This window comes from Lepidochelys kempii, chromosome 6, assembly GCF_965140265.1.
Source record: "Lepidochelys kempii isolate rLepKem1 chromosome 6, rLepKem1.hap2, whole genome shotgun sequence".
In the NCBI taxonomy this organism is placed as follows: domain Eukaryota; kingdom Metazoa; phylum Chordata; order Testudines; family Cheloniidae; genus Lepidochelys; species Lepidochelys kempii.
In genome coordinates, this window is record NC_133261.1 from 114,798,741 (window position 1) to 114,824,973 (window position 26,233).

The 26,233-nt window shown below is 47.9% G+C and overlaps 1 protein-coding gene across 1 annotated transcript in view; it reads left to right on the forward strand.

Moving 5' to 3' along the window:
• The first annotated feature begins 12,682 nt into the window (after nt 1-12,682).
• The window catches only part of KIF26A (kinesin family member 26A), a 132,408-nt gene continuing 118,857 nt past the window's right edge, over nt 12,683-26,233 (forward strand). The window contains exons 1-2 of the mRNA XM_073349797.1: nt 12,683-13,254; nt 17,036-17,302. Coding sequence (XP_073205898.1) covers nt 13,120-13,254; nt 17,036-17,302 — 402 coding nt within the window. The 5' untranslated portion in view covers nt 12,683-13,119. The remainder of the gene's footprint in view (nt 13,255-17,035; nt 17,303-26,233) is intronic.

Consider the following 26,233-nt stretch of genomic DNA (forward strand, 5'->3'; position numbering starts at 1 on the left):
GCAAGTGTGAAAAATCGGGACAAGGGGTGGGGAGTAATAGGGGCCTATATAAGACAAAGTCCCGAATATTACGACTGTCTCTATAACATGTATGGATGATTTAGTTGGTGTTGGTCCTGCTTTCAGCAGGGGGTTGGACGGGATGACCTCCTGAGGTCTCTTCCAACCCTAATCTTCTATGATTCTATGAAAATCCGGACATCTGCTCACCCTAAATTGGCTTAGAGGCAAATATCTTACTTTCCTTTTGTGTCTAACTATTCTCAGATAGAAAAGGAGGACTTGTGGCACCTTAGAGACTGACAAATTTATTTGAGCATGAGCTTTCCTGAGCTACAGCTCACTTCATCGGATGCATCCGAGTCTCTAAGGTGCCACAAGTCCTCCTTTTCTTTTTGCAGATACAGACTAACACGGCTGCTCCTCTGAAACCTATTCTCAGAAATTATTTTTAAAAGCTTTTTGCAGCCCTACAGTCTAAATCGTTAATAGTTTCCGTGACAGTAATTGATGGTGCAGCGCCACCTGCTGACAAATGCGAAGTGTAAATAGTAACTCAATACAATAGCACCTCAGATTAGCAACACATGGGGGAACTGAGATTGTTAGCAACTCTGAAATGTTTGTAACTCTGAACAAAACATTTTTGTTGTTCTTTTAAAAGTTTACAACTGAACATTGACTTAATACAGCTTTGAAACTTTACCATACAGAAGAAAAAAATGCTGTTTGTAACCATCTTATTTTAAATGAAACAAACACAGAAACAGTTTCCTTAACTTGTCAAATCCTTTTTTTAACTTTCCCTTTACTTTTTAGTAGTAGTACCTTTAACACAGCACTGTACTGTATTAGTTTCTCTCTCTCTCTCTCTCTGCTGCTGCTGCCTAACTGTGTGCTCCTAGCTCCAAATGAGGTGAGTGGTTGACCAGTCAGTTGGTAACTCTGGTGTTCCTTTCAGAGGAGCAGCCGTGTTAGTCTGTATTCGCAAAAAGAAAAGGAGGACTTGTGGCACCTTAGAGACTAACCCATTTATTTGAGCATGAGCTGCTGAGTTTCTACTGTATATACATTAAACAGAGAGCTGTCATAAAACTATGGTGATTGGATGTTGATCAATAACCTTAGTTCTAAATTGAGTAGCAAATTGAGATTCAAGTTTCTCTTTCAAAATTAACAACATTGCTGTGATAAAAAGACCAGTCAAAAATCCCTGTCCCTTGCTGGGAGTCAAAGCCACTTGTCTCATATAACTGGTTCTTTTCAGAGGGATAATTTGCTGTTAAAAAGTAAAAACCTGCTCTATTCTTTACCTCTTTATGACAAAGCAACATAATTTTAGTGGAATTGTACACTTTTCTCATTCCAATCAAGTATGTTTAAATATTGAATTAAGAAAATGGAATAGTTCTGTTTGTTCAAGGGATTAACAATGTACACTGATATGGACAGAACAGCAAATAATGCACGTTCATGTTCAGATGCAGTAAAAAGAATTGGCCAGTCCCTCAAGGGGGACAATGCATCGGATGAGCAAGACAGACATTTCTTGAGAGGACCGTCTGCGAGATCTTTCTGGGAGGCGTCTGATGACTTCGTCCGGTACAATACAATCTTGATTGTAAAAAGTATGTGGACAAAGTAGTCTCTCTCGCTGAGCCTTCCCAGGATCTCACATTCTGTGTTACGAGGCACGAAGAATAGGAAATGTTTCCTTTATGTGTGACTGGCAAATCTGCCTCCTTCTGTTATAACTTTTTAGAGCATCTCATTTGATAAAGACTCTTTTGTGAAATATCTGTAGTAATCGTTTAATAACAGACCTCAGGGAATGCCCTCCGGTCTGACCCGTGTTATAGGGAAAAGGGAACTATTTGATTAAGCCCGAGTAAAGAACATCATGTCTCATCCCTATGAACACAGTCTACGCTTACCCCATCTGCTACATAAGCCTATGCTTTCCTAGTGAGAGGATCTCATTCAGCTCTCAGTTAAAAAACGGGATCATCCTAGGGCTGTGATTAGGAGTTACTCCTGATTTACACCTTTGTAACTGAAAGCAGAATTTGGCCCCGGTGACATCTGACATCACAGCCCCCCTTTTAGCTCTACCGCTTTAAACAGTGGGCTTCACAAGCATGTAGGGACCATTCAGAAAGGAAGTAGATTGCAAATCAATTTGCATTTGCCACATCCAGTTCCGAACCAGATTGTCCTCTAGTTTAAACTTGGACTCCTTGGCAGAGCAAGAACATCAGCACCGCGATTGCCGCAGCCCACAGAGGAGAGTTGTGGTCTGGTTCTACGGGCAAAAGAGCTCTTTTAAAATACCGCATGACCTAAAGCCTCCTGCCAGGCTAGCTGGCACCATCTTAACATTCATTGTGTAATATAGAAGTGATTTTGACGTCAACCATTTTTTTCGTGGATACAGTTGTTAAAAAATAAAGGGGGAAGAGCAAAAGCTTCCCCCGAGCTCAGTAAGAAGCTGGCTTTATTACCACGTCAAATTAGGAGGTGGGCTCTCTTTGGCCGTTGCTGACTGGATGCATGGGGAACGGAAAGTCCCTCTTTCATAACTATTGTATTCTTGGGGCTACGTTGTGCCCTCGGTTACAGTCAGACGTGGGTACAGAGTAGGCACTGTTCATTTCTACCGGCTTGGTCACAACTACCCCTCAGAGAAAGTCACCTGGAGAATATTAGAACTGCCAAAATCTCCTCAGCTCCTGAAAGAGGCTGTTCACTGAATAAATCCCACTGAAGTAGGAGGGTGCATTGTACTGAGCTAATGTTTTTCTACAGGGCATGAAAAAGGGCTACGGAATATCCCAAAAGGATATCCCCACTTTGCCTAGAATGTATTACATGAACTCTCTCCCTAAGAGGCAGATAAGTACCTGCGATCAAATTTATACCGTGATTTCCTTTTCTGCCCAGAGGTTAGCTGCCCGTCTATAGCAATACCGAGATAAAGGCAGATGTTTCCTGCGCCAGGGGCCACCTGTTTCCATCTCAGCTACAAGAAAAGGCACCTTCCGGCGGGGCTGTAGGTGCTCTGATGAATTCTCGCCTGGCCAGTCATGTAAACGCCCACGAATGTGAGGTGGGAGGCAGTAATTGATTGTTCCCACCATTCTGATCTGGTCGGATCGTTCCGGGTTACAGGGCCGAGCGCGGTGTCATTAAATGCTCCAGCTGACTCTGGGCAGCGGGAATCCCCCCGGGTCCTACAACCAAGCGCGAAGCAGCAGCTGTGGCCGCAGCGCTGGGACCTGTGGCGCTGGCCCAGGTGCTGAAAGATCATCAGGGCTGCTCCCAGCTCCAATTAGAGTAACTCTCTGCCCCCCCCCCCGCCCCCGCTCACACGTACACTCTGACGCTCTCTTCCACACCAGGCACACGCTCGCACTTCTTGACTCTCCCTTCCTCCCTGAGAAAATGAGATCAGATTAACAGGAACCCTTCCTGGAGATAAATATGAGAATCCTGTCCCATGCGCCTTAAATCCCGCAATGATCCCCTGAGCTGCGGATAATCTTTGCTGTCGGAATCTCTTGAGGCGTGCGGAACCCAGCCCCAGAGCAGGCAGCAAGGCAGAGGGTGTATCCAGGCACCGCAATACTTCTGACCAGTGCAGCGCTCAGGGAAACCTATAGAAGTAACACAATTGAAACAAAGGGACCTTCGGACAACACTGGAGAAACCCGTGGGATCTTTACCTCTTTTATTTCCCCCAGTTTCCTGATGCTCAAAAGCCATTTGGTCAGAGGTCATTTAACTGTTAATAAAACTCAGCCTCTTTAATGGTGGGCGCGGTGAGAGACAGAGACTAACACCGTTTGAGTAAGTAGCGTTTAGCTGCCCAAGCGTGAGAGGCATCCAGGCAAGCAAGTGAGGGTTAAACTGGCATGATTAGGGTGACAAGAAATTGACTGGAAGAGCGTGGATTACAAACTGTCTCTCTTTATGACTTGCAAATTAGAATGGAAATTAAAAAGCTCGAACACAGCGATCCCCACGCCTCTCTGACACGGCCAACTGAGCAAAGGATGGCCCACAACTGTCTTACATTAGGAGATGTCAGCCTTTCCTAACCCTGACCTTCACCAGTTGTTTACAGTAGGAATTTCAATCGCTTTCCTAGTAGATCAGGGCTGGCGACGACATGGACTGAAGCGAGGACTTGCTTAGGAATCTACTTTGGCAAAACAAGATGTGGTGAGATTGGAGTTAGGGATCAATGCTGGATGCCAATTTTAAAAAGAGCCCCTTGAAACTGATAATTGAAACAGACGCTCTTTGAAGTCATATGCACTGAAACCCTGAGAGGATTGATGGTCCAGGGGTTAGGGCACTAAAATGGGATTTGGGCAACCGGGCCACACACTCCCTGTGCGCCCTTGGGAAAATCACCTAGTCTCTCCGTTCCCCATCTGCAAAATGGGGATAATAGCACTGCCTTACCTCAAAGGAGGGGTGTGAGGTGCTCGGAAGGGGTCATAAAGGTATCTAAGATATTCAGAGGGGCCCGCTTTCATGATGGGTGTAAACTCTAACACGAGGATTGAATCCCATTCACAGCCATGAACGACTGGCTTGCAAACAGTAAGCTCAGGAGAGGAGCGGGAAAGTGAGGTAACGGCCATATTTCCAAGTGGAAAGGGGAAGTGGGGAGGTTAACAGGCTAACCCCAGAATTAAATGAAAGGATAGAGCAGAATAACAGCACGCTTCTCTCCAGACTCGCTGACGGATAGTGGTGGTGGTGATGAGTAGTTTACTGTTAATATAATCCTTCACTTTTATTTTTATTTTTACATATTTTGTCAGTGCTAGAGATCCTTGGGTGACACCAGAAGAGATTTTTTTCCCTCCTGGGAGGCAGTTACAGAGAACTTCTTCAGGAGACCCCCCCAAGGAGCTCCTTCTGCCCCTACTGGAGTCAGGGAGAGCTTTGCCTCTGATTTCAGCTGGCGCAGAATCCTGAGCCATGAGATTAAACCACCTCTCAGCCATTTTTGCCCTCACAGATTGTCCTCTTACATACAGTCCAGCCATTAACCTTGAACGACTTACTGCCAAAAAAGTCTGCAGCTTGAAACTTCAGAGCGTGCGTTATTGAAAATTAAAGGCTAGCTAGTTCATCCTCTTACCGGCCTGTCTGCTACTATACGGTAGGCTATTTTCGGTACCTATGTGGAGTGGAGTTTTGGTGGGCTAGGTTCAAACATACCCGGAACAGTTAGGTTTTTGAAGCCCCCAGGAGGAGGAAGATGATATGGCAGGAAGGTTATAGTTGTGTACATACATCTTAATGCCTGATACTAACTACAGATCACACTGCTGCTCGCCAGTGATTTCTGGCAGAAGGGGTGGTACAAAAGTGCCAAATACCTTCACAATCTGAGGGGGAGGGATAGCTCAGTGGTTTGAGCATTGGCCTGCTAAACCCAGGGCTGTGAGTTCAATCCTTGAGGGGGCCATTTAGGGATCTGGGGCAAAAATTGGGGGATCGGTCCTGCTTTGAGCAGGGGTTGGACTAGATGACCTCCTGAGGTCCTTTCCAACCTTGATATTCTATGATTCTATGACTTACTCTGAGAGGAATCCAAGCAACACGTGGTGTGGGAGTTTCTAGCTCTAAAAGTTGTGTATTGTCTCTCAGATGTGGTGAGCTTCCCTCCCACCCCCTTCAGTGTCCCTGCAGGAACTTTATTTCTCTCAGGGCCTAACAATCGCTGAAGGCTTACTTTTTTGTCTCAGCAGTTGTAGCATTACAGGTAAATGTTTTTTTTTAAAAAATCGAGCATAGACTCGAGGACAAGCTAAAAAGCAGACAGATTGTGTGATTCAGACTTACTGGCTCTTTTCTTACACTCCAGGGAAGCTGCAGTCCCTCATTATTAAACAAAACATTTATAAACAGTGGAAACAAGCAATGAGAACTGACTGGTCTGTTCTAGATTCCAGTTTTTTTGGGGGGAAAAAACCAACAAACCAGTAGTTTATTGATGAGGAGCCATCTGAGACATTACATCCTGGATCAATAGCTCTTGCTCCATTACACCACGTCTGTGTATTATGTAGATGTTTGTGGTGGTGCGTGCATGTTTGGGCTATATTTGATTAGAGAGAGAGATTAAAATACTGGAGGATAATCTCCTCTAGGAATATATGTTAAATTTTCTGGTTCTGTTGTAGTCGTTAGTAATACTGCCATATGTCACCGATAAATTGAAGCCTATGGTGGCTATAGAATTCTATTCGACCATTGAATTTTGGGAACATTTTGGTATGCTTAGAAAGAAGAGTTGCCTGTATCCTAAGGCAGTGCTTCCAACCTGCTCCGCTTCCTGTAACTTCCATTTCAGTATATATTTTTGTATTTTTCACTCCATGCATCTGATGAAGTGGGTTCTAGCCCAGGAAAGCTTATGCCCAAATAAATTTGTTAGTCTCTAAGGTGCCACAAGGACTCCTGGTTATTTTTAAGGGATTTGTTGAGTTATTTTCCTAATCTTGCTTTATTTAACTATGTATGAGCTATAAGTGTCTAGGACTAGTCTTGTTTTGCTTTCCTTTCTTTCCACTTGCTCTGATGTCCTTTTGAATAGCATGGGAACAAGATCAAAGGATACTTTTAGCACCTCCATCCGCCCCATGCAGCATTTGCTACAGGGAAAAAGGTGATTCATTTTAAAAACTCTAACAGAGAGAGAAAGACAGAACATTCCCTCTGATTGAAAACAAAACAAAACAAAAACAAAGACAAAAAAAAACCAACAAACCCCGCAAACACCCTACGTGAACTTTAAAGTGAGCCCTATTATCACGTTATTTAAAGGTCTGATAGTGTCAGGTATCATACCGGAGAAAAATATTATGTCTGACAAAATGCTTATATTTTCCTGTGGTATTAATGAGAAGCTTGCCCTGGGCTATTTCCCCATCTCAGAGGGCAGCAGATGCGGAAAGTCCTTAGGGATCAGATCTTTGAAATTTCATCAGCATTCATGGGTGACCTAGCCTTTTGAAGCACAATGATAGACATGATAAATCATCTTTACAACGAATTCTAATTATCCTTTATGCGGCCTGGGTGCCTCTTGAAAAGCAGAAATCTAACACTTTTCCTTCATTGCTTCCAGATTTCTATGTGGGTGTCAAACGTGGTTTGTTCTCCTCCTTCCCCTCTGTGGATTGCATGAGTCCCAAACCGGTAAGTGTGCAGGAGTCAAACTACTCTATTAAGTTACACGATTGCCTGTATTGAACTAAATTTAATTCTCTCCCCACTCCCAATGAAATTACGTGGCGCGGTGTAAAATAAGATTAGAAGTATACCATTATAGCAATTAATACTATAATGCCTCCATGATTAGTGTGCTACATTGAATTTCATGGATTTTTGCTCACTGTTGGCTAGATTTCCCTTGGGTCCTCTAGGCCAAACCATTGTATTCTTAGTAAATTAAATGTGAAATCACAGCGATATACTTTAAAAAATCCACTATAACCTGTATATCATATTAATAAATAAATCCAATATAATCTGTATGGCATAACATTATAGCCCTATATGATCGGGGGAGGGGGGTGCCTTTTCTATAAGGACCACTCTTAGGTTATGGAAGTCCTGAGTGTCATGTGCCATAAATGGCTTGCTGGGTTTATAAGGAAAGTGTGTGCTCAGTGAATGGACCTTACAGCCATTTAGCGAGAGACAGCACTTTGCAAGGCCAGCCTTTCAGAGTCCCCTGCGGTGCAGTGCTGGTGGGGGGTGGCAGGCGCTGCCCGGCTGGGATGGGGGCTGTCTGTGCCCCGAGATTCCAGCGCTGCCCACCCATATGTGCCGAGCAGAGGAGACCCCCAGGGGGCTGCCCTGAGAGGAGCGCGGCTGGAGAACAGGCTGATGGGGCCGCACAGTGGGGAGAACAGTCAAAGCGCTACGTGCCCAGCGCAGCATTTTGTACCCAAGGGCCGGTCCAGATTCTTTCTACCGACCGGCTCTGGCTCCAGCGGGCCTTGGATCGGGCCACGGCTGCCTTGCGTTTTGCCAGAGCTCTCTGGCACCCCAGTTCTTGTAGCAGGGACACGTTGCTGCAGGGTCATTCTGCACGCGCCCTTCCGGACGGCGCCTCACCCCTCCCAGCAGCGCAGCGCCCGCCTCCCGGGGATGGAGCTGGATTGCAGCCAAGCTACATAGCCTAGGGGGCGGGGCGGCGGAGCAGAGCCCCCGCCGGCAGCCTTGCCCGCCGAAGCATAACGGGGGCACAAAGCGGAGGGAATGGCAAGCATGGGCCAGGCCTGTTCCTGCTACACACCGGAGTCACGGACTGGGGGTGGGGGTGGTCCCGCACATAGGGCCCCCTGCTGCTCTCTCCTACTAACGCGGCCACCTCTTAGGTGTCACCTGTGTAACGCGGGCACCCGCCTCTAGCGTTGTGCAGGGGCTCTGGGGGCCTGCATCCGTGCGAAGGTGCCAGGGAATGTCACGCCCCCCGCCCCAGCTGGGCGAGTGCTGGGCTTTCTGCGCCATCCAGGCTCGCTCGCGCGTCCCCTCTCCGCGCGGCCTTTGATCCAGAACTATTCACGATGCGGGGCCCGCGCGCCTGTGGGAAAGGGGGGCTGGGCTCCTGGCCCTATAAACCACACCGTGGTAACGGGGGTCACGTGGGGGTGCTCCCACTCCTCCGTTCCACCGGGACCGGGCGCTTCCCGGGCTCCAATAGTCTTGCAGACGGGGCGGAGTTTACCCGAGGCTGCAAAACTTGAAAGGCGCCACCGCAGTGGCAAGGTGCTAATCGGTGGGAAGCAGCGTCTGCGGGGCTCTGCTTTGGCTACAGAGCTGAAGGGGAGAATTCCTCTGTTCTGTTCCCTCCTAACACTTGCCAGCCCGCGGATGCTCTCCCCCTCCGCCCCCCGGAGTGCCTTTAAAGAGGAGCATGTTTGAAGTGGCCCGGCCCCTGATGGAAATGCGGTTATTGCCGAGGTACGGTAATGACTGTCTGGTTATCTGGAGCCAGGACTCTGTGGCGAGGAGATAAGATGGTTATTAAGAGACCCGTTTTAATGCTCGGGGATCGCTTTCAGAGCGCCCAAGAAAAATGGACTTTATCTAGTCTATTATTATATACAATCGCGCCGCTGATGTTTCTCTTCAGTTTAGAGCCCATGAATAAAAGCTAATAACTTTCCCTTCTGCCTGTTTATCGCCTGGACACCTGGGGGATTTTTCACTTTGTCAGAGCTTATTAAAGGGATACTTTTAGGGGTTAGAGCTGGGGGTATTGGGGCTCTCGCCTCCTCGGGGCTCACTTAATACCCGCCATTAATTACTGATGTCGCACACAGGACTTTTAGAGAGCGGCTGGCTAAGCCAAGCCTGGGAGAAGGGCTCGTGGTTACTGCGGGTGTAGGGATGGGGGTGGAATTAATTCCTGCTGGGGCTGAGGTTTTCGCTGGCAAAGGGGGTGAGGCTGAACTCCGGTAGGATTGAAGACATGGGGGATTGGGCGGTGGGAGGGAAGCGCATTGCCGGTGGGACTCAGGACATGGAGAAAAGGAGGACTTGTGGCACCTTAGAGACTAACCAATTTATTTGAGCATAAGCTTTCGTGAGCTACAGCTCACTTCATCGGATGCATACTGCACTGTTAGCCCATAACTGGAACTCAGGTTCAAGCCTACCCCCCCCCCCTTCTGTCTACACACAGAACCTCACAGGGTGGAGGGTCTGAGCCTAGGTCCCACGGCTCAAACCCTATCGCTTTGCACTATCTATACTTTGCAGCCCCGCTGGACTCATGCTCTGGGAGTCCCCCCAAAGCATTTCACAATCCCACAGGATGACTTTCTTTGTCCTATGGACAGTCAAGTTTCCCCACACTGCACCATGAACAAAGGGCTAGAAGGCCACATTTTGGAAGGCGCTGGGAAGTCTGGGGTATGGGTGGTTGGACTTGGGCCTGACGAATGTAGCATAGATGATGGAGCCACAGGTTGTGACCTAGGATTCAACAATGGATTGCAAGTGAGTGTAGCCTGCCTTAGCAAACCCAGGCTCTGCTAACTTTAGTTCTACCAGCTCCCGGCTTACATTGCAGTGTAGACATACCGGGAGAGGCCAATGGAAGGAGACCTAGGGTGAAATCCTGGCCCTTTTGAAGTCAACAGCATAACTCCTATAGACTTCAATAGGGCTAGGAATTCATCTCTGTTTCCCTGTGGCAGTGAGGACGTGGGGATTGTGGTTATGGCAGTAGGCAAGGGACAGGGGCATGACTCTGGATGGAGGGTGTGGGGCACTGGAGCAGTAGAACTTTGGAAAATTCACTACCCTGCCCCCTAATAAATGTCCAGCAACATTTGTTACCCTTTCAGGGGGTTTAAACTCCCTCCTTCTGCCCTCAATTTACTTAGATTGTAAGATCTTTGGGAGCAGGGACTGTCTCTTTATTTGAGTGTACAGTACCTAATACAGTTGGGGCTGGGACCTCTAGGTGCTAAGCAATACCAACAATTATAAGGTTTATTTATTTATTTCACCCTTCTCATGAAATTGCTTCTCTCTCTTCCCCCATGGAAAACTAGCAATATTGCCCATGCTCATGTTCCCAACAGGAACTTCATCTTCCTTGGGGAATGGGCCCATGTGTTCCTTCCAGACATTTCCCACCAAAACGGGTCCCTAAAAGCATTTGTAAGGAGAGCCAAGGAACCTTGACTGGTGAGAAGTTTGGAATTTCAGGAGGAGTATTTCACAGGGAGAAGGGACCTGAGCCTGGTAGGTCTGAGGACCTGGGGGGATAGGATGGGCTTGGCAGGGGGCTGATTCTGGGTGAGATTGTGGAGGTTGAGAGAGAGGCTAGACTTGGCCTAAAGGCAAGGGATTGATTCTGGGTGGGAGGACTGAGGACGTGTTCTGGGCTGGAGGGGGGGGCTTAAGGCTCTGACTCCGGGAGGACTGGCTTGGAATTAATAGTTTCGGAGCCCATTGAACCACCTCAGTGCAACTCTGGAGTCAAACGCCTCCCTGAGGAGGAGAGGCGGTAGGAAACCCCACATGGTGGGTTTTTCCTTTCCCCAGACACGTTTGACTATTTTGTCCTCATTCAAATTTCCATCCCGCGCCTGCCTCTGGATCCCAGATTCCATAGCCATTATACAAGCCGCTGCATTCATTGGCTGCTGCTGCTGCCTAAAACAGTGATTTTCAAGCTATGGTCTGGGGGGGTCCGCAGACTATGTCTAAGATTCCCAAAGGCGCCCCCCATTCGAAATATTTTAGGGTTCCACAAATGGAAAAAAAATTGAAAACCATTGGTCTAAAATATATGCTTTTTAATCAGCTGGAAGCCTGAAATGGGAGACCCTGTATATTTTGGGGGTAACCAAGAGCCAGGATGCTTTTTAGTGCCATTTCCTTTGGCAAAACTTTTGTTTATACTAGCAATTGATTAAACCCGGCAGGACCCAGGGTAGATCCGGTGTCCTATGGCTTGGCAGATGTGTGAGCTCTTACACAAGGAATCACTTTAGGCAGGCGCAGCTCAGTGTAAACAGGGCATCACTGGACTGGAGACTGGTTCTAGCATTCATAGGAAGGTGTCAAGAGTGTAATTTTTTTTGGGGGGGGGAGAGAAAAGCAGAGGGGTGGCAGTTTGGATCCCTTACGGAATCCCGCCTCTGCGAAGGCGTGAATCTCAGGACTGCGCTGCTGCTCCTAAATACTAGAAATTAAAGGCGCGTAGACAAGGCTGAGCTCGGCGACTGTGGTCCCCCTGCATAGTTTATTCTGCTCACTCGCGCTGGAGACACGCCGAAGCGGGGACAACGCTTTGGGAGTTGTTTGCTTAGGAGGAGAAGTACAGGGAAGGGGATTAATGCGCTGCCTAGCGCCCCTGCCCCCTTGGCCGCTCGCTCTCGCCGCCGCGCGCCGGGGCGCTGCCTGTCCGCCCGGCACCGCAGGCTGATGTCACCGTGGCTGCGAGCCCCGGCGGGATTGGCTCGGGCAAGGCGTGGAGGGGGCGCGGGGCTCCTGCAGCGCCAGGCAGCGGCGGCAGCAGCCCGCGCAGCTCCGGCAGGCAGGGGAGCTAGGCTGGCTCTCGGTGAGACCCACCCCGCCGGCAATTAGCCTCACTTTTTATACGGCTCCCATGTAGGCAGGGCACCCAGGCAGCCGTGCCAAGGCAGCTCTAGGCCGGCCTCCCGCCCTCCTCCCTTCCCTCCCTGCAGGCGACGTTTCAGGAGGAAGCCACCAAATGCAAAAGCTCTGCCTCCAACTTTCCTCGTTAGCAGCAAAGCCGGGGGGTGGCGGTGCGGGGAGCTGCGGGGAGTACCCTGGCTGCACCCCCGGAGTCAGATTTAGGGGCGGGCGGGGGGAGCCTGCAGGGTTTCCACGTGTCCTCTGGGTCTGCTGGACAGGGCTTCGGAGAGCCAGAGAGGCCGAGGGGGGATGCATCTGCCACCGCTTGCCACTGAAGTCGCTCTGAAGGCAGCAGGCACGCGTCTGTGGCGGAGGAGAGGCGCTCGCCCCTTCAGCCCAGCCATTAGAGACCCGTTCCTCGCCCCCGATGAGGAGCGGAGCCAGCTGCTTGTGTGTCTCGGGCTCTCTGGTTAATAACAAGCTTTTAGGGGAGCGGTAGCCCCGGCTGGAAAAGTATTTCCTCGGGCGTTTCCCTTCATCCCTTGCTAACTGTCATCACAGACTTCACAGGCAGCCCTGCCTTCCTGGCACTCCCCCGGTGAAATCACCAGTGCATGGGGGAGGCAGGAGAGAGGCGCTCCGGGTCAACGGCAAGGGCATCCTCAGACGAGCCCGATGCGGGCTGGGCGCTGATGGCCGGCAGGAGCGAAGCAGGGGACAGAGGGGAAGAGGCTGCGGCTCTGATGGGACGCTGAGCGGAGCTGCTGCTGCTCGCCCGCGGGAGGAGCCCAGCAGACCAGGTGCGCTAGAGGGGGAAATAAAAAGGAGCGAGAGATATTGGTGGGTTTGCTGCCTGGCTACTGGCTCCCTAACCCCCAGCCCTGCGCAGCGTGCCAGTATGAAGGAGTAACTCGCACTCAGCGTGGTTCTTGGCCATCGCTCAGGGAGCCGGATATTTCAAACCAAACGATGGCTTTTCAAAAATCACCCGATCCCTCCAGCGCCACCAGGAAAAACCCCAGCCTGCTGGAGATAGGCGCTCTCTGCCTGGACTCGGACATCATCTTCGGCTTCACCAGCCACCTGCTGCGGAGGAAAGGCAAGGTAAGAGAGACCACCGCGGCTGGGGGTTGTTGGGACAGGAAAGCGCTCGGGGCCAGGGGCAGCAGTGGGCGAGTTGGGTTTGGCTGCAAGCACCGATTTTCGCCCCGTTGTAGACCGAAGCTAAAAGAAAACTTGGTAGGGTTTAAGTGTCTCCTAGTTCCTACGTATAAAGTAAATTCCGAAACGTGCAACGAGCCCACGTGCAGTTTCAGCACCACGAACAGTCCAGGCTGCACAATAAAAGTCCAGCAATTAAATCCGGGAAAGACACCGCTGCTTAGAAACACCCTTCCCAGGGCTCCTCTATGACCGTCTCAATGGCAAACGCGCGGAATACAGCAAAGCCACTGAATGATCCTTTCTGAAAGGGATCCGGGCGGCTCCCTCGGATCACCTTGCTTAAAGCGTGGAGCGGTTGGCTTCAATCTACAGGAAACCTTCGAAATGGGGGTGTCTTAGAAATACCTGTGTCTATCCAAAGTGTTTTTAAAAAAGCACCTGATTAGTTCTAGCAGCATGACTCGAAGCGCAGAACCGGAGCTGGAACCAGGGCCCACTCCCCCTTTCCAGCTGCAATCCAGCCCGACACTGTGAGTCGAAGGAGGCTTTTGCAGCCATTACTCAGACGCATGAAATATTTAAGCAAGTTTCTGAAGACCTGCAGAGCGCATTGAGTAGACACGGTAAGGAGACCGGGCACAGCACTCAGAATCATGCGTGTGTCTTTGTCTCCTCTGCCCCCAGGTTAATGCCAGGGACAAGGTACTAATGAAGCGTTCCCAGCTGTGCACAGTGCAGCGCCCCGGCAGCAGGGCAGCTAAAGGTTCGCAAGGGCGGGCTGCTTGGGGGCCAAAGGCATTGAAGTTTGCCATGGGCATCCCTGAGGCTGTGAGTGGCCAGATGGGCTAGTTACAGTGGAGGGTCTCCGGCCAGGATCTTTAACGGCTGCTGTAAATTAGGCCTGGAGAGTCACATTTTCCGATTTCACCAGCCTCCCCTGATGGATGCATTGTTTGGCTTGTGCGCGTTTGCGATTTGCGCGCATAAACTCCGCGGGGGACCTCGCCTGCAGCAGGAGATGATGGGGAATGGCGGTCATCAGAGGCACATGGAGAGATGCTGGGCTCCCACCGGGAACAAGAGCTTTGCAGAGCTGCCTAGTGCACGCGTGAGCCAGCTGGGGCGCCGGAGCTCGCAGGGGAACCGCTGCCGCCCAAGAGAGTCTGGGGAGGTGGCGCATCAAGCGGAGCGTAAGGGAGCTAGCGCGCAGTCGACAGAGTTCAGAGCCATTAAGCGTGCATTTAATAGCTTTCATTACGGATTAAGCGTCTGGGATAAGTCTGCCTGGTAAAGGCAGTCTCCCTGATGAGGCGACACGCATTATAGCGCACCCTGATCATTGCTTGAGCGCCTGAAAATCCAGGTGCAAATCTCCGGGAGCTAAAGAGCGATTAAAGTCACGCGGCCAAAGAGACTTTCCATTTAAAGACCTTTTATCGGCAGCCCGCATTCCGGGCTGTGGCTCTTCACTCACCTGTGTCCAAAAGTGAGCTGCAAGAGGCGCAGCGCGTTATTATTATAACCATACTGAGTCAAACACAAATCGCGCGAGTGTAATGCTGGTACATATCGTTGTCCTGTATTTAATGGGGATTATGTGTGCGCAGAGGGGAACCGAAGGTTTCCAACCTGCCTGCCCAAAGTCAAATGCACGCATGCGAGGCAGTCTAGCGGCTCTGCAATGAGGCACACTAAAGAAACCACTTGTGGCTGTGTGTTTCCGGAGTGAACCCCCTCCGCCCCTTCTAAGTGGGTCTGGGGAGCGCAGAGTGAGAGCGTGTAGACTGAATTCGCGGGGGACCTGTGCAAGCACATGGCCAAGTCTCTGCCACCAAAGTGCGGAGTAGCACGGGGCCAGCAGATGGCGCTCCAATCACAGGGACCGCTCTGAGCCTGCAACCAGAGACCAGAGTATATTGCCCCAGCCCTCGCGGTTGCTTCATTCAGGTACTTATGCACTGGAAGGGCTCAGACTATCCGGTGCGAGAGCAGTAGCTGGACAGGGCAAGCAGGTCTCAGACACATAAATAGCAAAGACCCAAGCCACGCAACTACCCTGCCTGCGAGAGTGAAGTCACTGCCCGTCACACTCTTGCAGGTGTAAAACGCATCCAGATCCTCTCCGCGGGTCAGAACAGAACCGGCGGGATCTTTGTTGTCCGGGGGGGGGGGGGGGAGCGTAGCAATCAGGGGCAAGGAAGGGTTCCACCCGTCTGCCTGCAACACAAGTGCTAAGGCCAGGAGGCGGAACGGCAGCCAGGGAGACAATTAGCTGAGGAACGGGGATTTCTCCACCTGTCGGGTCAGCTGTCACATGCACATTCCTAAAGAGCTGATGGGAGCGGGCGGAGCGGTACACAGACTCCAGCGTGTGTGTGTGAGGGGCGAGAGCGCGGAGAGTCACCTGTGCAAGGTGCGCGAGGCTCTCAAACGCCACCCGAGCACACGTGGCTGGGGCCAGGCACCGAGCTGCATCGGGAGAGATTCCTCGAGCGAGCGAGCTCTCCAGGCACGTGGCATAAAACAAACGGCGAGAGTAACTCAAAGGACGAGCGATGCCTCCTTTCTTGCTAGTTTGAAGTGCAGAGCCCAGGGTTCAACCCCATTTCCTTCGCAGGCACCCTTCCCCCCTCCCATGATGTAGCAGTTTAAAAACCTGATCCTGAGAGCTGTTTGGAAAGTTTGGCTCGGGCTGCCCCATGCACACTCCCAACAAGCAACCCCCTTGTCACTGTTGGGGAAATTTTTATTTGAAGGGGCTCGCGCGGCAGGCACCCCACGAACGCTCCGGAGAGTTTGGAGCCGAACGGAGCCTGCAGGGTCAATGTGGCAAAGAAACGCTCAGACTCTAGCGGCTCCCACCTCGTTCACCCCACCCCACGCGGAGCCCCTCCTCCTCTCGGAGCAGTTTTTCCTAACGCGCTCCAGTGCGCTCGGTCCCTTTCTGCCCCGAGGTGGGGAGCTCACTCCTCCTCCGCCTTCTCCTCCCGCCTGCTCCGCCCGCTGGCTCAGTCCGGGGCTTCTCTCGCGAACTTGCAACCCAAACTTTACTCCTTTGAGTTCCAACAACATGGGAGGAAATATTACGTAGCTCCAGGCCGCCGCCCGCCGCCGCAGCCGCCCTTGCAAGTGGAAACCAAGGAGCCGGACTTTGCAGCCCCCGGTCCCTGGACTTGGCAATGGGCAGGAAGGTCTTTCAGGACAGCTCGGGACTGCGCAGCCCAGTGTAGCTGCAAAGAGCTGGGATCTGGGCGCGCGGGTGGGTCAGGGTCCAGGTGACAAAAACCTGCCTGGTCCGGAACCATGATCCGGGCTGCAGAGAACCCAGGTGGGAGAAGGTGTCTGGGCTCTGAACACCGGGCTGCGGGGGTAAGTTGGGGCGGAACTTTTCAGGGAAGGCCAATGGAGCCTGGTGCAGCGCGCGAGAGGTTTCACCCCTGCCCTGCGCGCGCGGATCCCCCAGGTGCTCGGAGTTTGTTGCTCCTGTGCGCTTGGGAGGCGCGAGGGGACTTTGCACGGGAGGCTGTGCGAGCAGCGTGCGCGGGAGCCGGTCGGTGCACCCGGCCGTGGGTGACAGAGTTGACTTTTTGCACCGGTCCGGCCCGGAGGCTGCTCTTTGCAGGGTTCCCCTCCCAGGCGCAGGGGCCCCTCTTTGCAGGCTGCCCCAGATAACGGGAGCTGCTGGCTCCTTGCACCGTCCTGAGTCCTTCTCTCTTTGCAGATCGCGGAGGGAAGCTCTGGGCGAGAGCCGGCCCCGCTGTCTCTGGAGCTCGCCCCTAGGAAGAGGCTGCCCCCTGCCGCCGATGAGGACCGTTGCGGCAGCCGCCCCGCTCCGGAGGGAGCTGGGGCCGTCTCGCTGGCCGAGCTGGGGCACTTCGAGAGAACCGGGAAAGGAGGATGGTGCAAGAACTGCCAGGTCAAACTGGCCGAACTCAAGAAGCAAGCCGTGAAACTGGCCGCCAGCAGCAGCCCAGCTAACTCCCTGCCGGTAAGCCGGGCCCTTGCCCCCTGCCCGGGCACAGGCTCACGCGGAATGGGGTTGCGCAATCGCATCTGGAGCGCACACAGCTGGAGAGCTGTGGGGCCCTTACCTAGAGCTCTACACTGTGGCCACCCAGTACCTGGCTACAGCTAGATCTTTGTATACTACACAAATCTGCGTGAGGAGGGCTGTCTAACACATAGCATGTGTAGAGCTGTGCAGCCAAGGTTCCTGGTACCTGTCTAGAGCTCAGCATCTGCAACTCAGTGCTACTGCTATCTAGCTTTCTGCATAGTACTTTTCTGGGTCTCTGCGCTGTTTTAGAGTAATAGATCTAGCTGCTAGGCTGCAGAGCTAGATCTCTGCATAGTAAATACCTGTGTCTATACATAGTGCAAGTCTAGATCTTTGCATAGTGCTGATCCAGAGCTGCAAGGGGAGTAGAGGGGGCAAAAAACCCTAACTAGTTTTAAGACTGAGCTTGATAAGTATATGGAAGGGATGGTATGGTAGGATTGCTTTACAGCAGCACGTGGCCCATCTGAGACTGCTAGTGGCAAATATCCCTAACAGCTGGAGATGAGACTCTAGATGGAGAAGGCTCTGAGTTACTACAATGAATTCTTTCCCAGCTGTCAGGCTGGTGGGTCTAATATATTTGGGGTCAGGAAGGAATTTCCCCTCAGGTCAGATTGGCAGAGACCCTGCAGGTTTTCACCTTCCTCTGCTGTGTGGGGCACTGGTTGCTTGCTGATTTAAACTAGAGTAAATGGTGGATTCTCTGTAACTTGAAGTCTGTAAATCATGATTTGAGGACTTCAATAACTCAGCTGGAGGTTATGGGTCTATTACAGGAGTGTGTGTGGGGGGGAGGAGGTTCTGTGGTCTGCAATGTGCAGGAGGTCAGACTAGATGATCACAATGTTTCCTACTGGCCTCAAAGTCTACAAGTCTATGAGTACAGATCTAGGGCTCTATATAGTATACATCTAGATCACTCTATGTCTGTACTATTTTGCATGTGATTTGATTATAACATGAGTGATTTCAGTACTAAAAATGGTTAAAAACATTTCAAAGACTTCAGATTTCAAACTCTTCTTTAGCACAATGAAATTGCAGCCATTGTAAACTCACCCAGTACATACAAATAGCTGATTGCCAACATTACTTTTTGCTGACAGTGTGAGCTGGAAAGTAGATTAAACATTGTGTGGCATGCAGTCAGGAACACACACTGTATCAGAGATCAAAGTCAGTCCAGACTGTGCAGTCTTTCCTCACACTAAGAACATGAAGTGCCAAAAGTGCCCTTTGTCAAACTTGGTAGAAGTTGGTGTAAGTGGCCTGTGTCTCAGAGCCCCAGTCACATAGTTCTGGAGATAGTCTGAGCTGAAACGGCAACTGTGCTTTACAGGACATTAATTTGTTCTATTGCAAGATCACTAACAATTGGCAGTAGCACTAAAGTGGCACTAACAATTGCTCATTTCATGGAGGCCATAAAATGCTACCGAATGTTAAACTGTGATGTTCCCGATGTGCCTACATATTTCATTCACATAATTTGGAAAGAAAGTTTATGAAGGATGGTTTTGCTGGGCCCTAAATGTCTGGATGCTTGAATACACATCTCTGCTTGGTGGGTTGACTCCTGTTCTTAATCTCACCAGGGCAAATCTTGGTCACATCATATTCTCATGCATTTATGCCTTCTACTAGACATTGATGAATATCTGATAATGAATGAGTGTATAATGCATGAGTTTCTGGGGCTTTCATTTGCCATATGCATTGCTTTACCTATGGGTAGTGTGTTTATCTGCACAGTCGTCGTCTTCCTCTGTGTATATGATATGCATATGTTAGTTGCATTATATTATTAATATGTTCTTCTAGCAAAAGTATGTGAAACATCACTCTTAAAAGCCATTATAAGTAAAAAGCATATACAATCATGACTAGACACATTAACAGATCACAAAGATTAGGTAGTGGGACAACATAGAACAGAAAACCCTAGTAGTTCATTTACAAGGCAGACAAAATGTGTATTACATTTTTGATAGCATTGGAAGTAACATTGTTTTCCAAACAATGCTTATCTGGATGTTTGCAAGAAGGAGGGGAGAGGTCTGCAGAGGAAGCCAAACCCTCTTGACCTTCATTTTCATTCAAAGAGTTCCTGTATGATCTGCAGAATTCCCATTGAATCTAAATATAGTTTTGTTTGGAGGTGCATTGTACTGCAGTGTCAGTATGCAAAGTTCAGATTATAGTACCTTAGGGCTTGATCTAAAGTCCTGTGAAATCAATAGGAGTCTTTCCATTGACTTCAGTGGGCTTTGGATCAAGTCCTTATTTCTTTAGTGTAAAATGTCATGTGCTTTATCTCAACTGAAGGCAGCACTATTGGACCTCCTGTTGTCTGGATCCCCATGAATGGTGAATAGAAGTTTAATTTCCTATTGTTAAGTGTATGTGATATACTGGCTTTAAACGAAGCATACAATGCCTGAATCCTTATTATTCTTATAGGAGTTTCTGCCTTTATTGGAAAGTAATGGGGTCCTATATTTAGATAGAAAAGTGAATGGATCTTTGTCATGGGAAAAAATACATATGCTGGAAAGTCAATGGGTCTTGCCCAGGTGTTCAGGTGAAGAGACCTGTCTCCAAAGGCCTGTTTGTGTGGTCTCATTTGTGTAAGTCTCCGGGGAACCTCCCTGATAAGTACTTGATGATGGGTAAATTAATCCCCCTTTTCTTCAGGGTTCAAAGCATGCACAGGAAAGTAATAATTTAATAGCTGTCGCAGTGTTAAAACCTTGACAAACTTGTTCTTAGAGTAATAGATACAAAGAGTGGTTAGTTTATTGAGTAGAGTATGATAATCTCAAAGAGCTGAAGCTGTAGAGTTACAGGATATTTAATGGTTGAAATTGTATTTTCAAATGCCCACAATACATTTAGTTCAGCAAATAAACTACTTAGTACAGAGGAAGACAACACAATCAACAGCAAGAGTCCCTATTAATTTACTGTACACCAGTGCACTTTGAAGGCAACAGGAGATAATGGTCAATGGTCCCGATCCTCAGCTGGTGTAATCTGGCATTACTCTGAAGTCGGTGGAGCTATGTTGATTTACAACAGTTGAGGATCTGAACCAGTGTGTTGGCAGGTTGAGCATTTTATAATGTTTCATAATGTGCTAGCAAGGCAGCTTTTATTTTGCTTTCTTGTTTAATTACATAACAATATTTGAAAAAGCAGCTTCTCTTTCAGACAGTGGCAAGTCCATACATTGAAAATAAAGATAGAACTAATGACAAGGAATTAACATACTATGGGATGAGTAAACACAAGAAGGCTACTTCTTTGAACTTGCTATGTGCTCAAAGGATTTGTGGCCTTTGCCATGATAATTAAGGAATCTTTCAGCACAGATTCAGAAAGGTCTCTATACCTGGTACAGAGGCTCTTTGGGAAGGTGGGTGGGTGGTTTATAGATGAAAGAAGGACATAATTATTGATGAAAGAGGGAAGTTGCATTCTCATACATGGTGCAGCTGATAAGGGTTTGAATTCAAATTAGAGTAAAAAGTCAAAATATTGTTTGCTGTCCAAAGGATGAGTTTCTGTAACCTGCCTTAAAGGATAATAATTGCTTGAGAATACTATGATTAATTTAACTTTGTGCTGCTGCCCTTTGAGTAAAAGGTAACTTAAAATGAGGTTTCAGTGCTAGAGAGATATTCAGTGTCTACTGGTACACATTTGTTGTGTTATCTTTTTAAAGTCCTGAAAGTCCATATATGGACAACTGATAAGAAAAATATTAATCTTAGCCTCAGTTAAAACTCCAGAACCAAGTTCTTAAACAAGAAATTTACTACACTCTACACTATCAATTCCCTTCTTTCTGTGTTTTCTTTACTATTTGATGTCACAATGATACCTGAAAGTGAACTAAGATGTAGTTTTAATCAAGCATGTGTAGAAGCAAGCAAAGTTTAATGTGGAAGTAACACAGATTAGCATTAAATATTGCAGTATCAGTGTCCGTTTACTGGGCCATGTACTTATTCTGTGTAAAAAAATAAAAAAGAATGAGTCTTGGTTTATCTCTAATAAAAAGTTTTGTATTTGTCTGGCAGACTGGATGCCTCAGGGAATTGGTAATGGGATACAGAGTCTTTTACTAATGGCGTTCTGGTTTGAATTGAGACCCGGTTGGTAATGACTGAAAGTTGTTATAATTTGACAGCTGTTTGGTGACCTATAGGAAAATACTTGGTGGTCACAGTCTCGTTCCCATTTGGCAGATATCCTCATCACAAACCACAGCACAACAATTAGCACTAATTGGCATAGTTGTTGGCAGTCACACAAGAGAGGCCAAGGATTGAATGGGCATGTAGATTTAAATAATAATAATAATAATAATAATGCTTAGTGTTTAAAATCTTCACAGCACTTGACAAATGTTAATTAATTAATCCATTCAATGCCCCTGTGAGGTAAGTAAGTCTCATTTCTAAAGAGATGTCAAAGCAGCATATGGACCTCAGAAAGGAGGGAAACAGGCAGAGAGGTTAGTGTTGGCCTACACACAACAGTTATACCTCCTTACTTATACTGGTATAGTTAGAGCAGTACAGTCCCCAAATGTGGATGCAGCTATATAGATGTAAAGGTGCTTTATTCTGTCTGTCTGTCCATCCATCCATCCATCTCCATTCCTGTATGGGAAGAGGGATAAGCTATACTGGGTTAAGACACCATTATGCCAGTATAACTATGTTCACAATAGGCCCGTAGTTATACTGGTATAGTTAACTCTTTCAGTAAAAAATCACTTCACTAGCCCAAATAGTTATATTGGTACAAACTATGTGTTTAGACCAAGCTTAAGTGAGGCCAAGAGCACAGGAAGTGCCAGTTTCAGAGCTGGGACTGAAACTGAGGCATCCTTAGCTCCTTTAATGGTAAGAGTGAGTCACTGGAGAGAGCTGAGTACCAGCTTCTTGTATTCAGCCTCTTGTATTCTCAAGAGGTGGGCTAGCTATATGTTGCACAAGTTACAGTCTGAGTGGCCATGACTGCTCTCTCTAGAGGCGGGAAATATAGTAGTCCAGTATTGAGTTGATGAACATTTGTATCGTGGTTGGTAGGTCCTTGTCTGAAAAGAAAGGCTATAGTTTCCTGACAAGCAGGAGGTGAAGCACATTATCCTGATTACTGTTGATATCTAGTTATCAAGGAACGGTGATGAAACTAAAAATACTCCAAGGCCTCACACTAATTCAGCAAACAGAAGGAGATCCCTTCCACAGAGAGTGTTGTCAGGGTCTTGGCTAGTTCCTCAAAGTTTGTTTTCCCCTTCCTGCTAGTAACTCTTTGGATCTTGCCTGGACTGAGCTCCAGCCAGCTTGGTTTTCATCCAAGTGATTATTTCATGCAGGTATTGTGACACCTTTGTGATAGCATTAGTCATAGAGATGCTGATGACACTCTATTCTTCATATTGGTGACACTAGAACCTGGGGCATCACATGACCTTTCCCAGGGGTTTCACATGTATGCTAAAAAAATAGAGAGGGTACAGGTTTGAAGCTTGGGGGGCTCAGTATGTGAGGGCGCTTGATGACCAGTTGCCCATCATCACTTTGGGTGCTATCAGAGTATGGTCACAACCACTTAATTCAGTCAGTTTGCCAGGGACAGGAAGCTTGGAGATGGGGTAGTCGTTTGTGAGATCTCTGGCTTCTAGTGTTAGTTTCTGAAATATTGGTTGGACTATTGCATGCTTCAGGGATGTAGGTTAATAGTCTTCTCTGAAGAAGGTTTAAAGGAGGTCATCAGTAGTGGATCCAGGTGAGCTTCCTTGGATTTCACTCATACAATTGAGCTTACCTGGATAAGCAAGGATCCAATTCACATGTGAATGACCCTCACAACTTCTAGTGCCTCTGAGTATGTAAGAGATCTGAACTTCTTAAGGAGGGTGAGGTAGCCCTTGTTCTCTGTTGTGAGTTGGCTTTCTTTCCCTCCATATTCAGTTTATCTTTTGAGCTCTTTAGAATGTGGGGCAGTTGGGTCTGGAATTTGGTGAAGTCAGCTGATCGTTTGGAATGACTTACCAGGCCTTGACTAACCTGTGATTCATCTTTATTTTGCTGTGGGACTATTTTAACCCCGCAAACTGTCCCCGCTGTAATAGTGTTACCACACATTGGGGGAATGGTATGGGGGAAGCTTGTGCTAACACTCTGTACTTACCCGGTGGAGAATAGGGAACTCCAGTTTTGATGTTCCAGTTTTCAGTGCCTTTTATGAGCACTAAATTCCCTTTAAAATGTTTCATATTTAACATTTCAAAAGATGCCTCAGTGTAGAAGGTGCATCTTTGTTAGTAAATATGAGCTACAGGGCATTTTTTGGATGCATCTTTAATATTTAATTCTGCAACACGGAATCTTGCATAGACTTGGCTGTCGAGTGCTTCAGGCTATGAGATCAGATGCGGTTTTCAGGTACATGTGGAGCCTAATAAAGGGGATAGTGACAATGTCAGATCAAACGTACTGAAATGAGCTACCAGGTAAGCTAGTGTGTCCTCAGCCCTGCAGTAGTCCCCATGCTGTGTAAAAGGCTATGAAAGCTCATGGGACTGAAGCAGGGTTGTAATCAGCTTGCCTAAAACATTTTGGATTGTCAGGCATGCCCTTCTAAAACACAGGTGAGCAGGATTATCATGCAGCGCTGATGCCTGAGGCAATTGGTCGTCTCACAGGGGGATCTGAAATGGGGGAAGTTATGATTCCACAATTAGCTCCTGAGATTGCAGCCTCCTGGGCTGGTGGAGGGTCATTAGTATTGCTCTTGCTCTTTCTTGAGCTAATTTCTTCAACACCCTGGCCTATTAGACAGAAAGGGAGGAAACACATAAACCAGTTAAAAATTGCAGGGGTGTGAAAGAGCATCTGCTCCTAACATCTGAGGTTACTTTGAACCTGTTGAAATATGTAGTATTGTTTTATTGTTTTTGCCAAGAGTTCCACCTACGTGATCCCAACCAACTTCTGACATGTTAATAGCAAGACTGTGGGAGGCAGTGCTCATCTCTCCTGCTGCTGCAGATTGTGACTGATTCTCTTGACTTGACAGTTCAAGACTCTTGGAATGTGGGCTGACAAAATCACCAAGAGATTTTTCTCTACCCAGAGTAGGATCCTCCTCACTTCTTTCTCCATACCCTTGATACACGGACCTCCAACCCCATGGAAATGGCATTATCTGAGTCCAAATCACTCTACCTACTGAGAACACACTGAAACAGGGGAGGGCAAGCTTAAACTGGCCTGCTCTTGAACAGATTTTTCGTATGAAGAGACCACTATTTTACACCATCCTTTCTAGAAGGAAGAAACTTTCTACCTGGATTTGTATACATTTCCTGCATGGAATAATATTTTAGAAAGGCTCTGTTTTCCTTCTTTGAACTGAATTACCTTCATGAGCTAGATCTGGTTGGATGTTACTCAGGTTAAGAGTGAGGGAGGTCTGTGTAATTAAGGTTACCAGGCTCTCTTTTTTTAGTATAGGTGAAAATCTGTGGAACCCAACTTATCATACATACTATCCCCATCCTCTGACCTGGAACCCCTAGTCCTAGAAGGAGTATTCCCTACTTACATTGCCAATGTAGTCGAGAAAAGAATGTACTGATCAAGAAACTTGAGTTCTGTTCCTGCCTCTGCCACGCTCTGTCATCTTTGGGAAGTCACTTAAGTCAGAGTTTTCATATGTGTCTGCTAATTTTATGTGTCTGTTTTTGTGTGCCCAACGTGAGAAAACTAGGACTTTATTTTCAGAGCTTCTAAGCATCCACAGCTCCCACTGAGTTCAAATGAAGGAAGAATGGTCTATGGTTAAGGCACTGGACTGTGACTCAAGAGATCTGGCCTTAATTCTCAGATCTGCCACAGACTTCCTGTGTGAACTTGGGCAAGTCATTTAATCTCTCTGTGCTTCCATTTTCCATCTGTAAAATGGGGACAATAGTCTCTTTTCCTTCCCTTTGTCTGTATTGTCTTTGGGGCAGAAACTGTCTCTTACTATTTTTTGTTTTCAGTGCTTAGCACAAAGGGATCTGACATTAGTTGGGGTATCTAGGTGTATCATAATAAAAATAGTAATTAATAATAAAAACTGGCACCGACAGTGACAATTGGATGCTGCAATAGGGAATTTCTCACTTGCAACTGGGTTGCCAAGTCTGGTAGTTTTAAACTGGGGGTGAGGGTGGGGGCTGTCTAGCTGGGGTCACTGGTTGCAAGTGGGTCACTATCATTTGAAGAGAAAAAATGCTTTAGGAACCGGAAACAAAGCCAGGAACCTTAGGAAATAATCCATTAGAATTGTAAAAATGAGTCTGACTTAAAATAGCTCTGAAACTTGACAGCTAACTAGCAGGGACCCGGCGAATCTGTGGAACAGGAAGTATGGGGTGGTGCAGAGTGTGTCAGGGCCAAGTGGAGCGTGTTTAGGGAACAGATAAGAGCTCAGAAGCATGAGAATGGATTAGAGGTTTAATGATGACATGGTAGTACCTAGAAGATGCTTATCTGTATATTGCAATGGGCTCTTACTCTTGTATCGTTAGATTACTGTATTGATGAACTATGGTGGATCCTTGCCAGATTGCAGAAACTATTGTACTGTTGTATTCATCCAGTAGCAAAGTGATGCTGTTATGGAAATGTACTAAAAACGGGTTATCTTGTTTTTTCTTAATAAAAATGTATTATTAAAAACATGAAAAGAAGAAAATGTTTGTAGAGATGCACAAAATATTGTTTTCAAATGAATATTACCAGCAAGGGGTGTATGTAACTTTGCATAATAACTGATTTTTCTTCTAAGTAAATT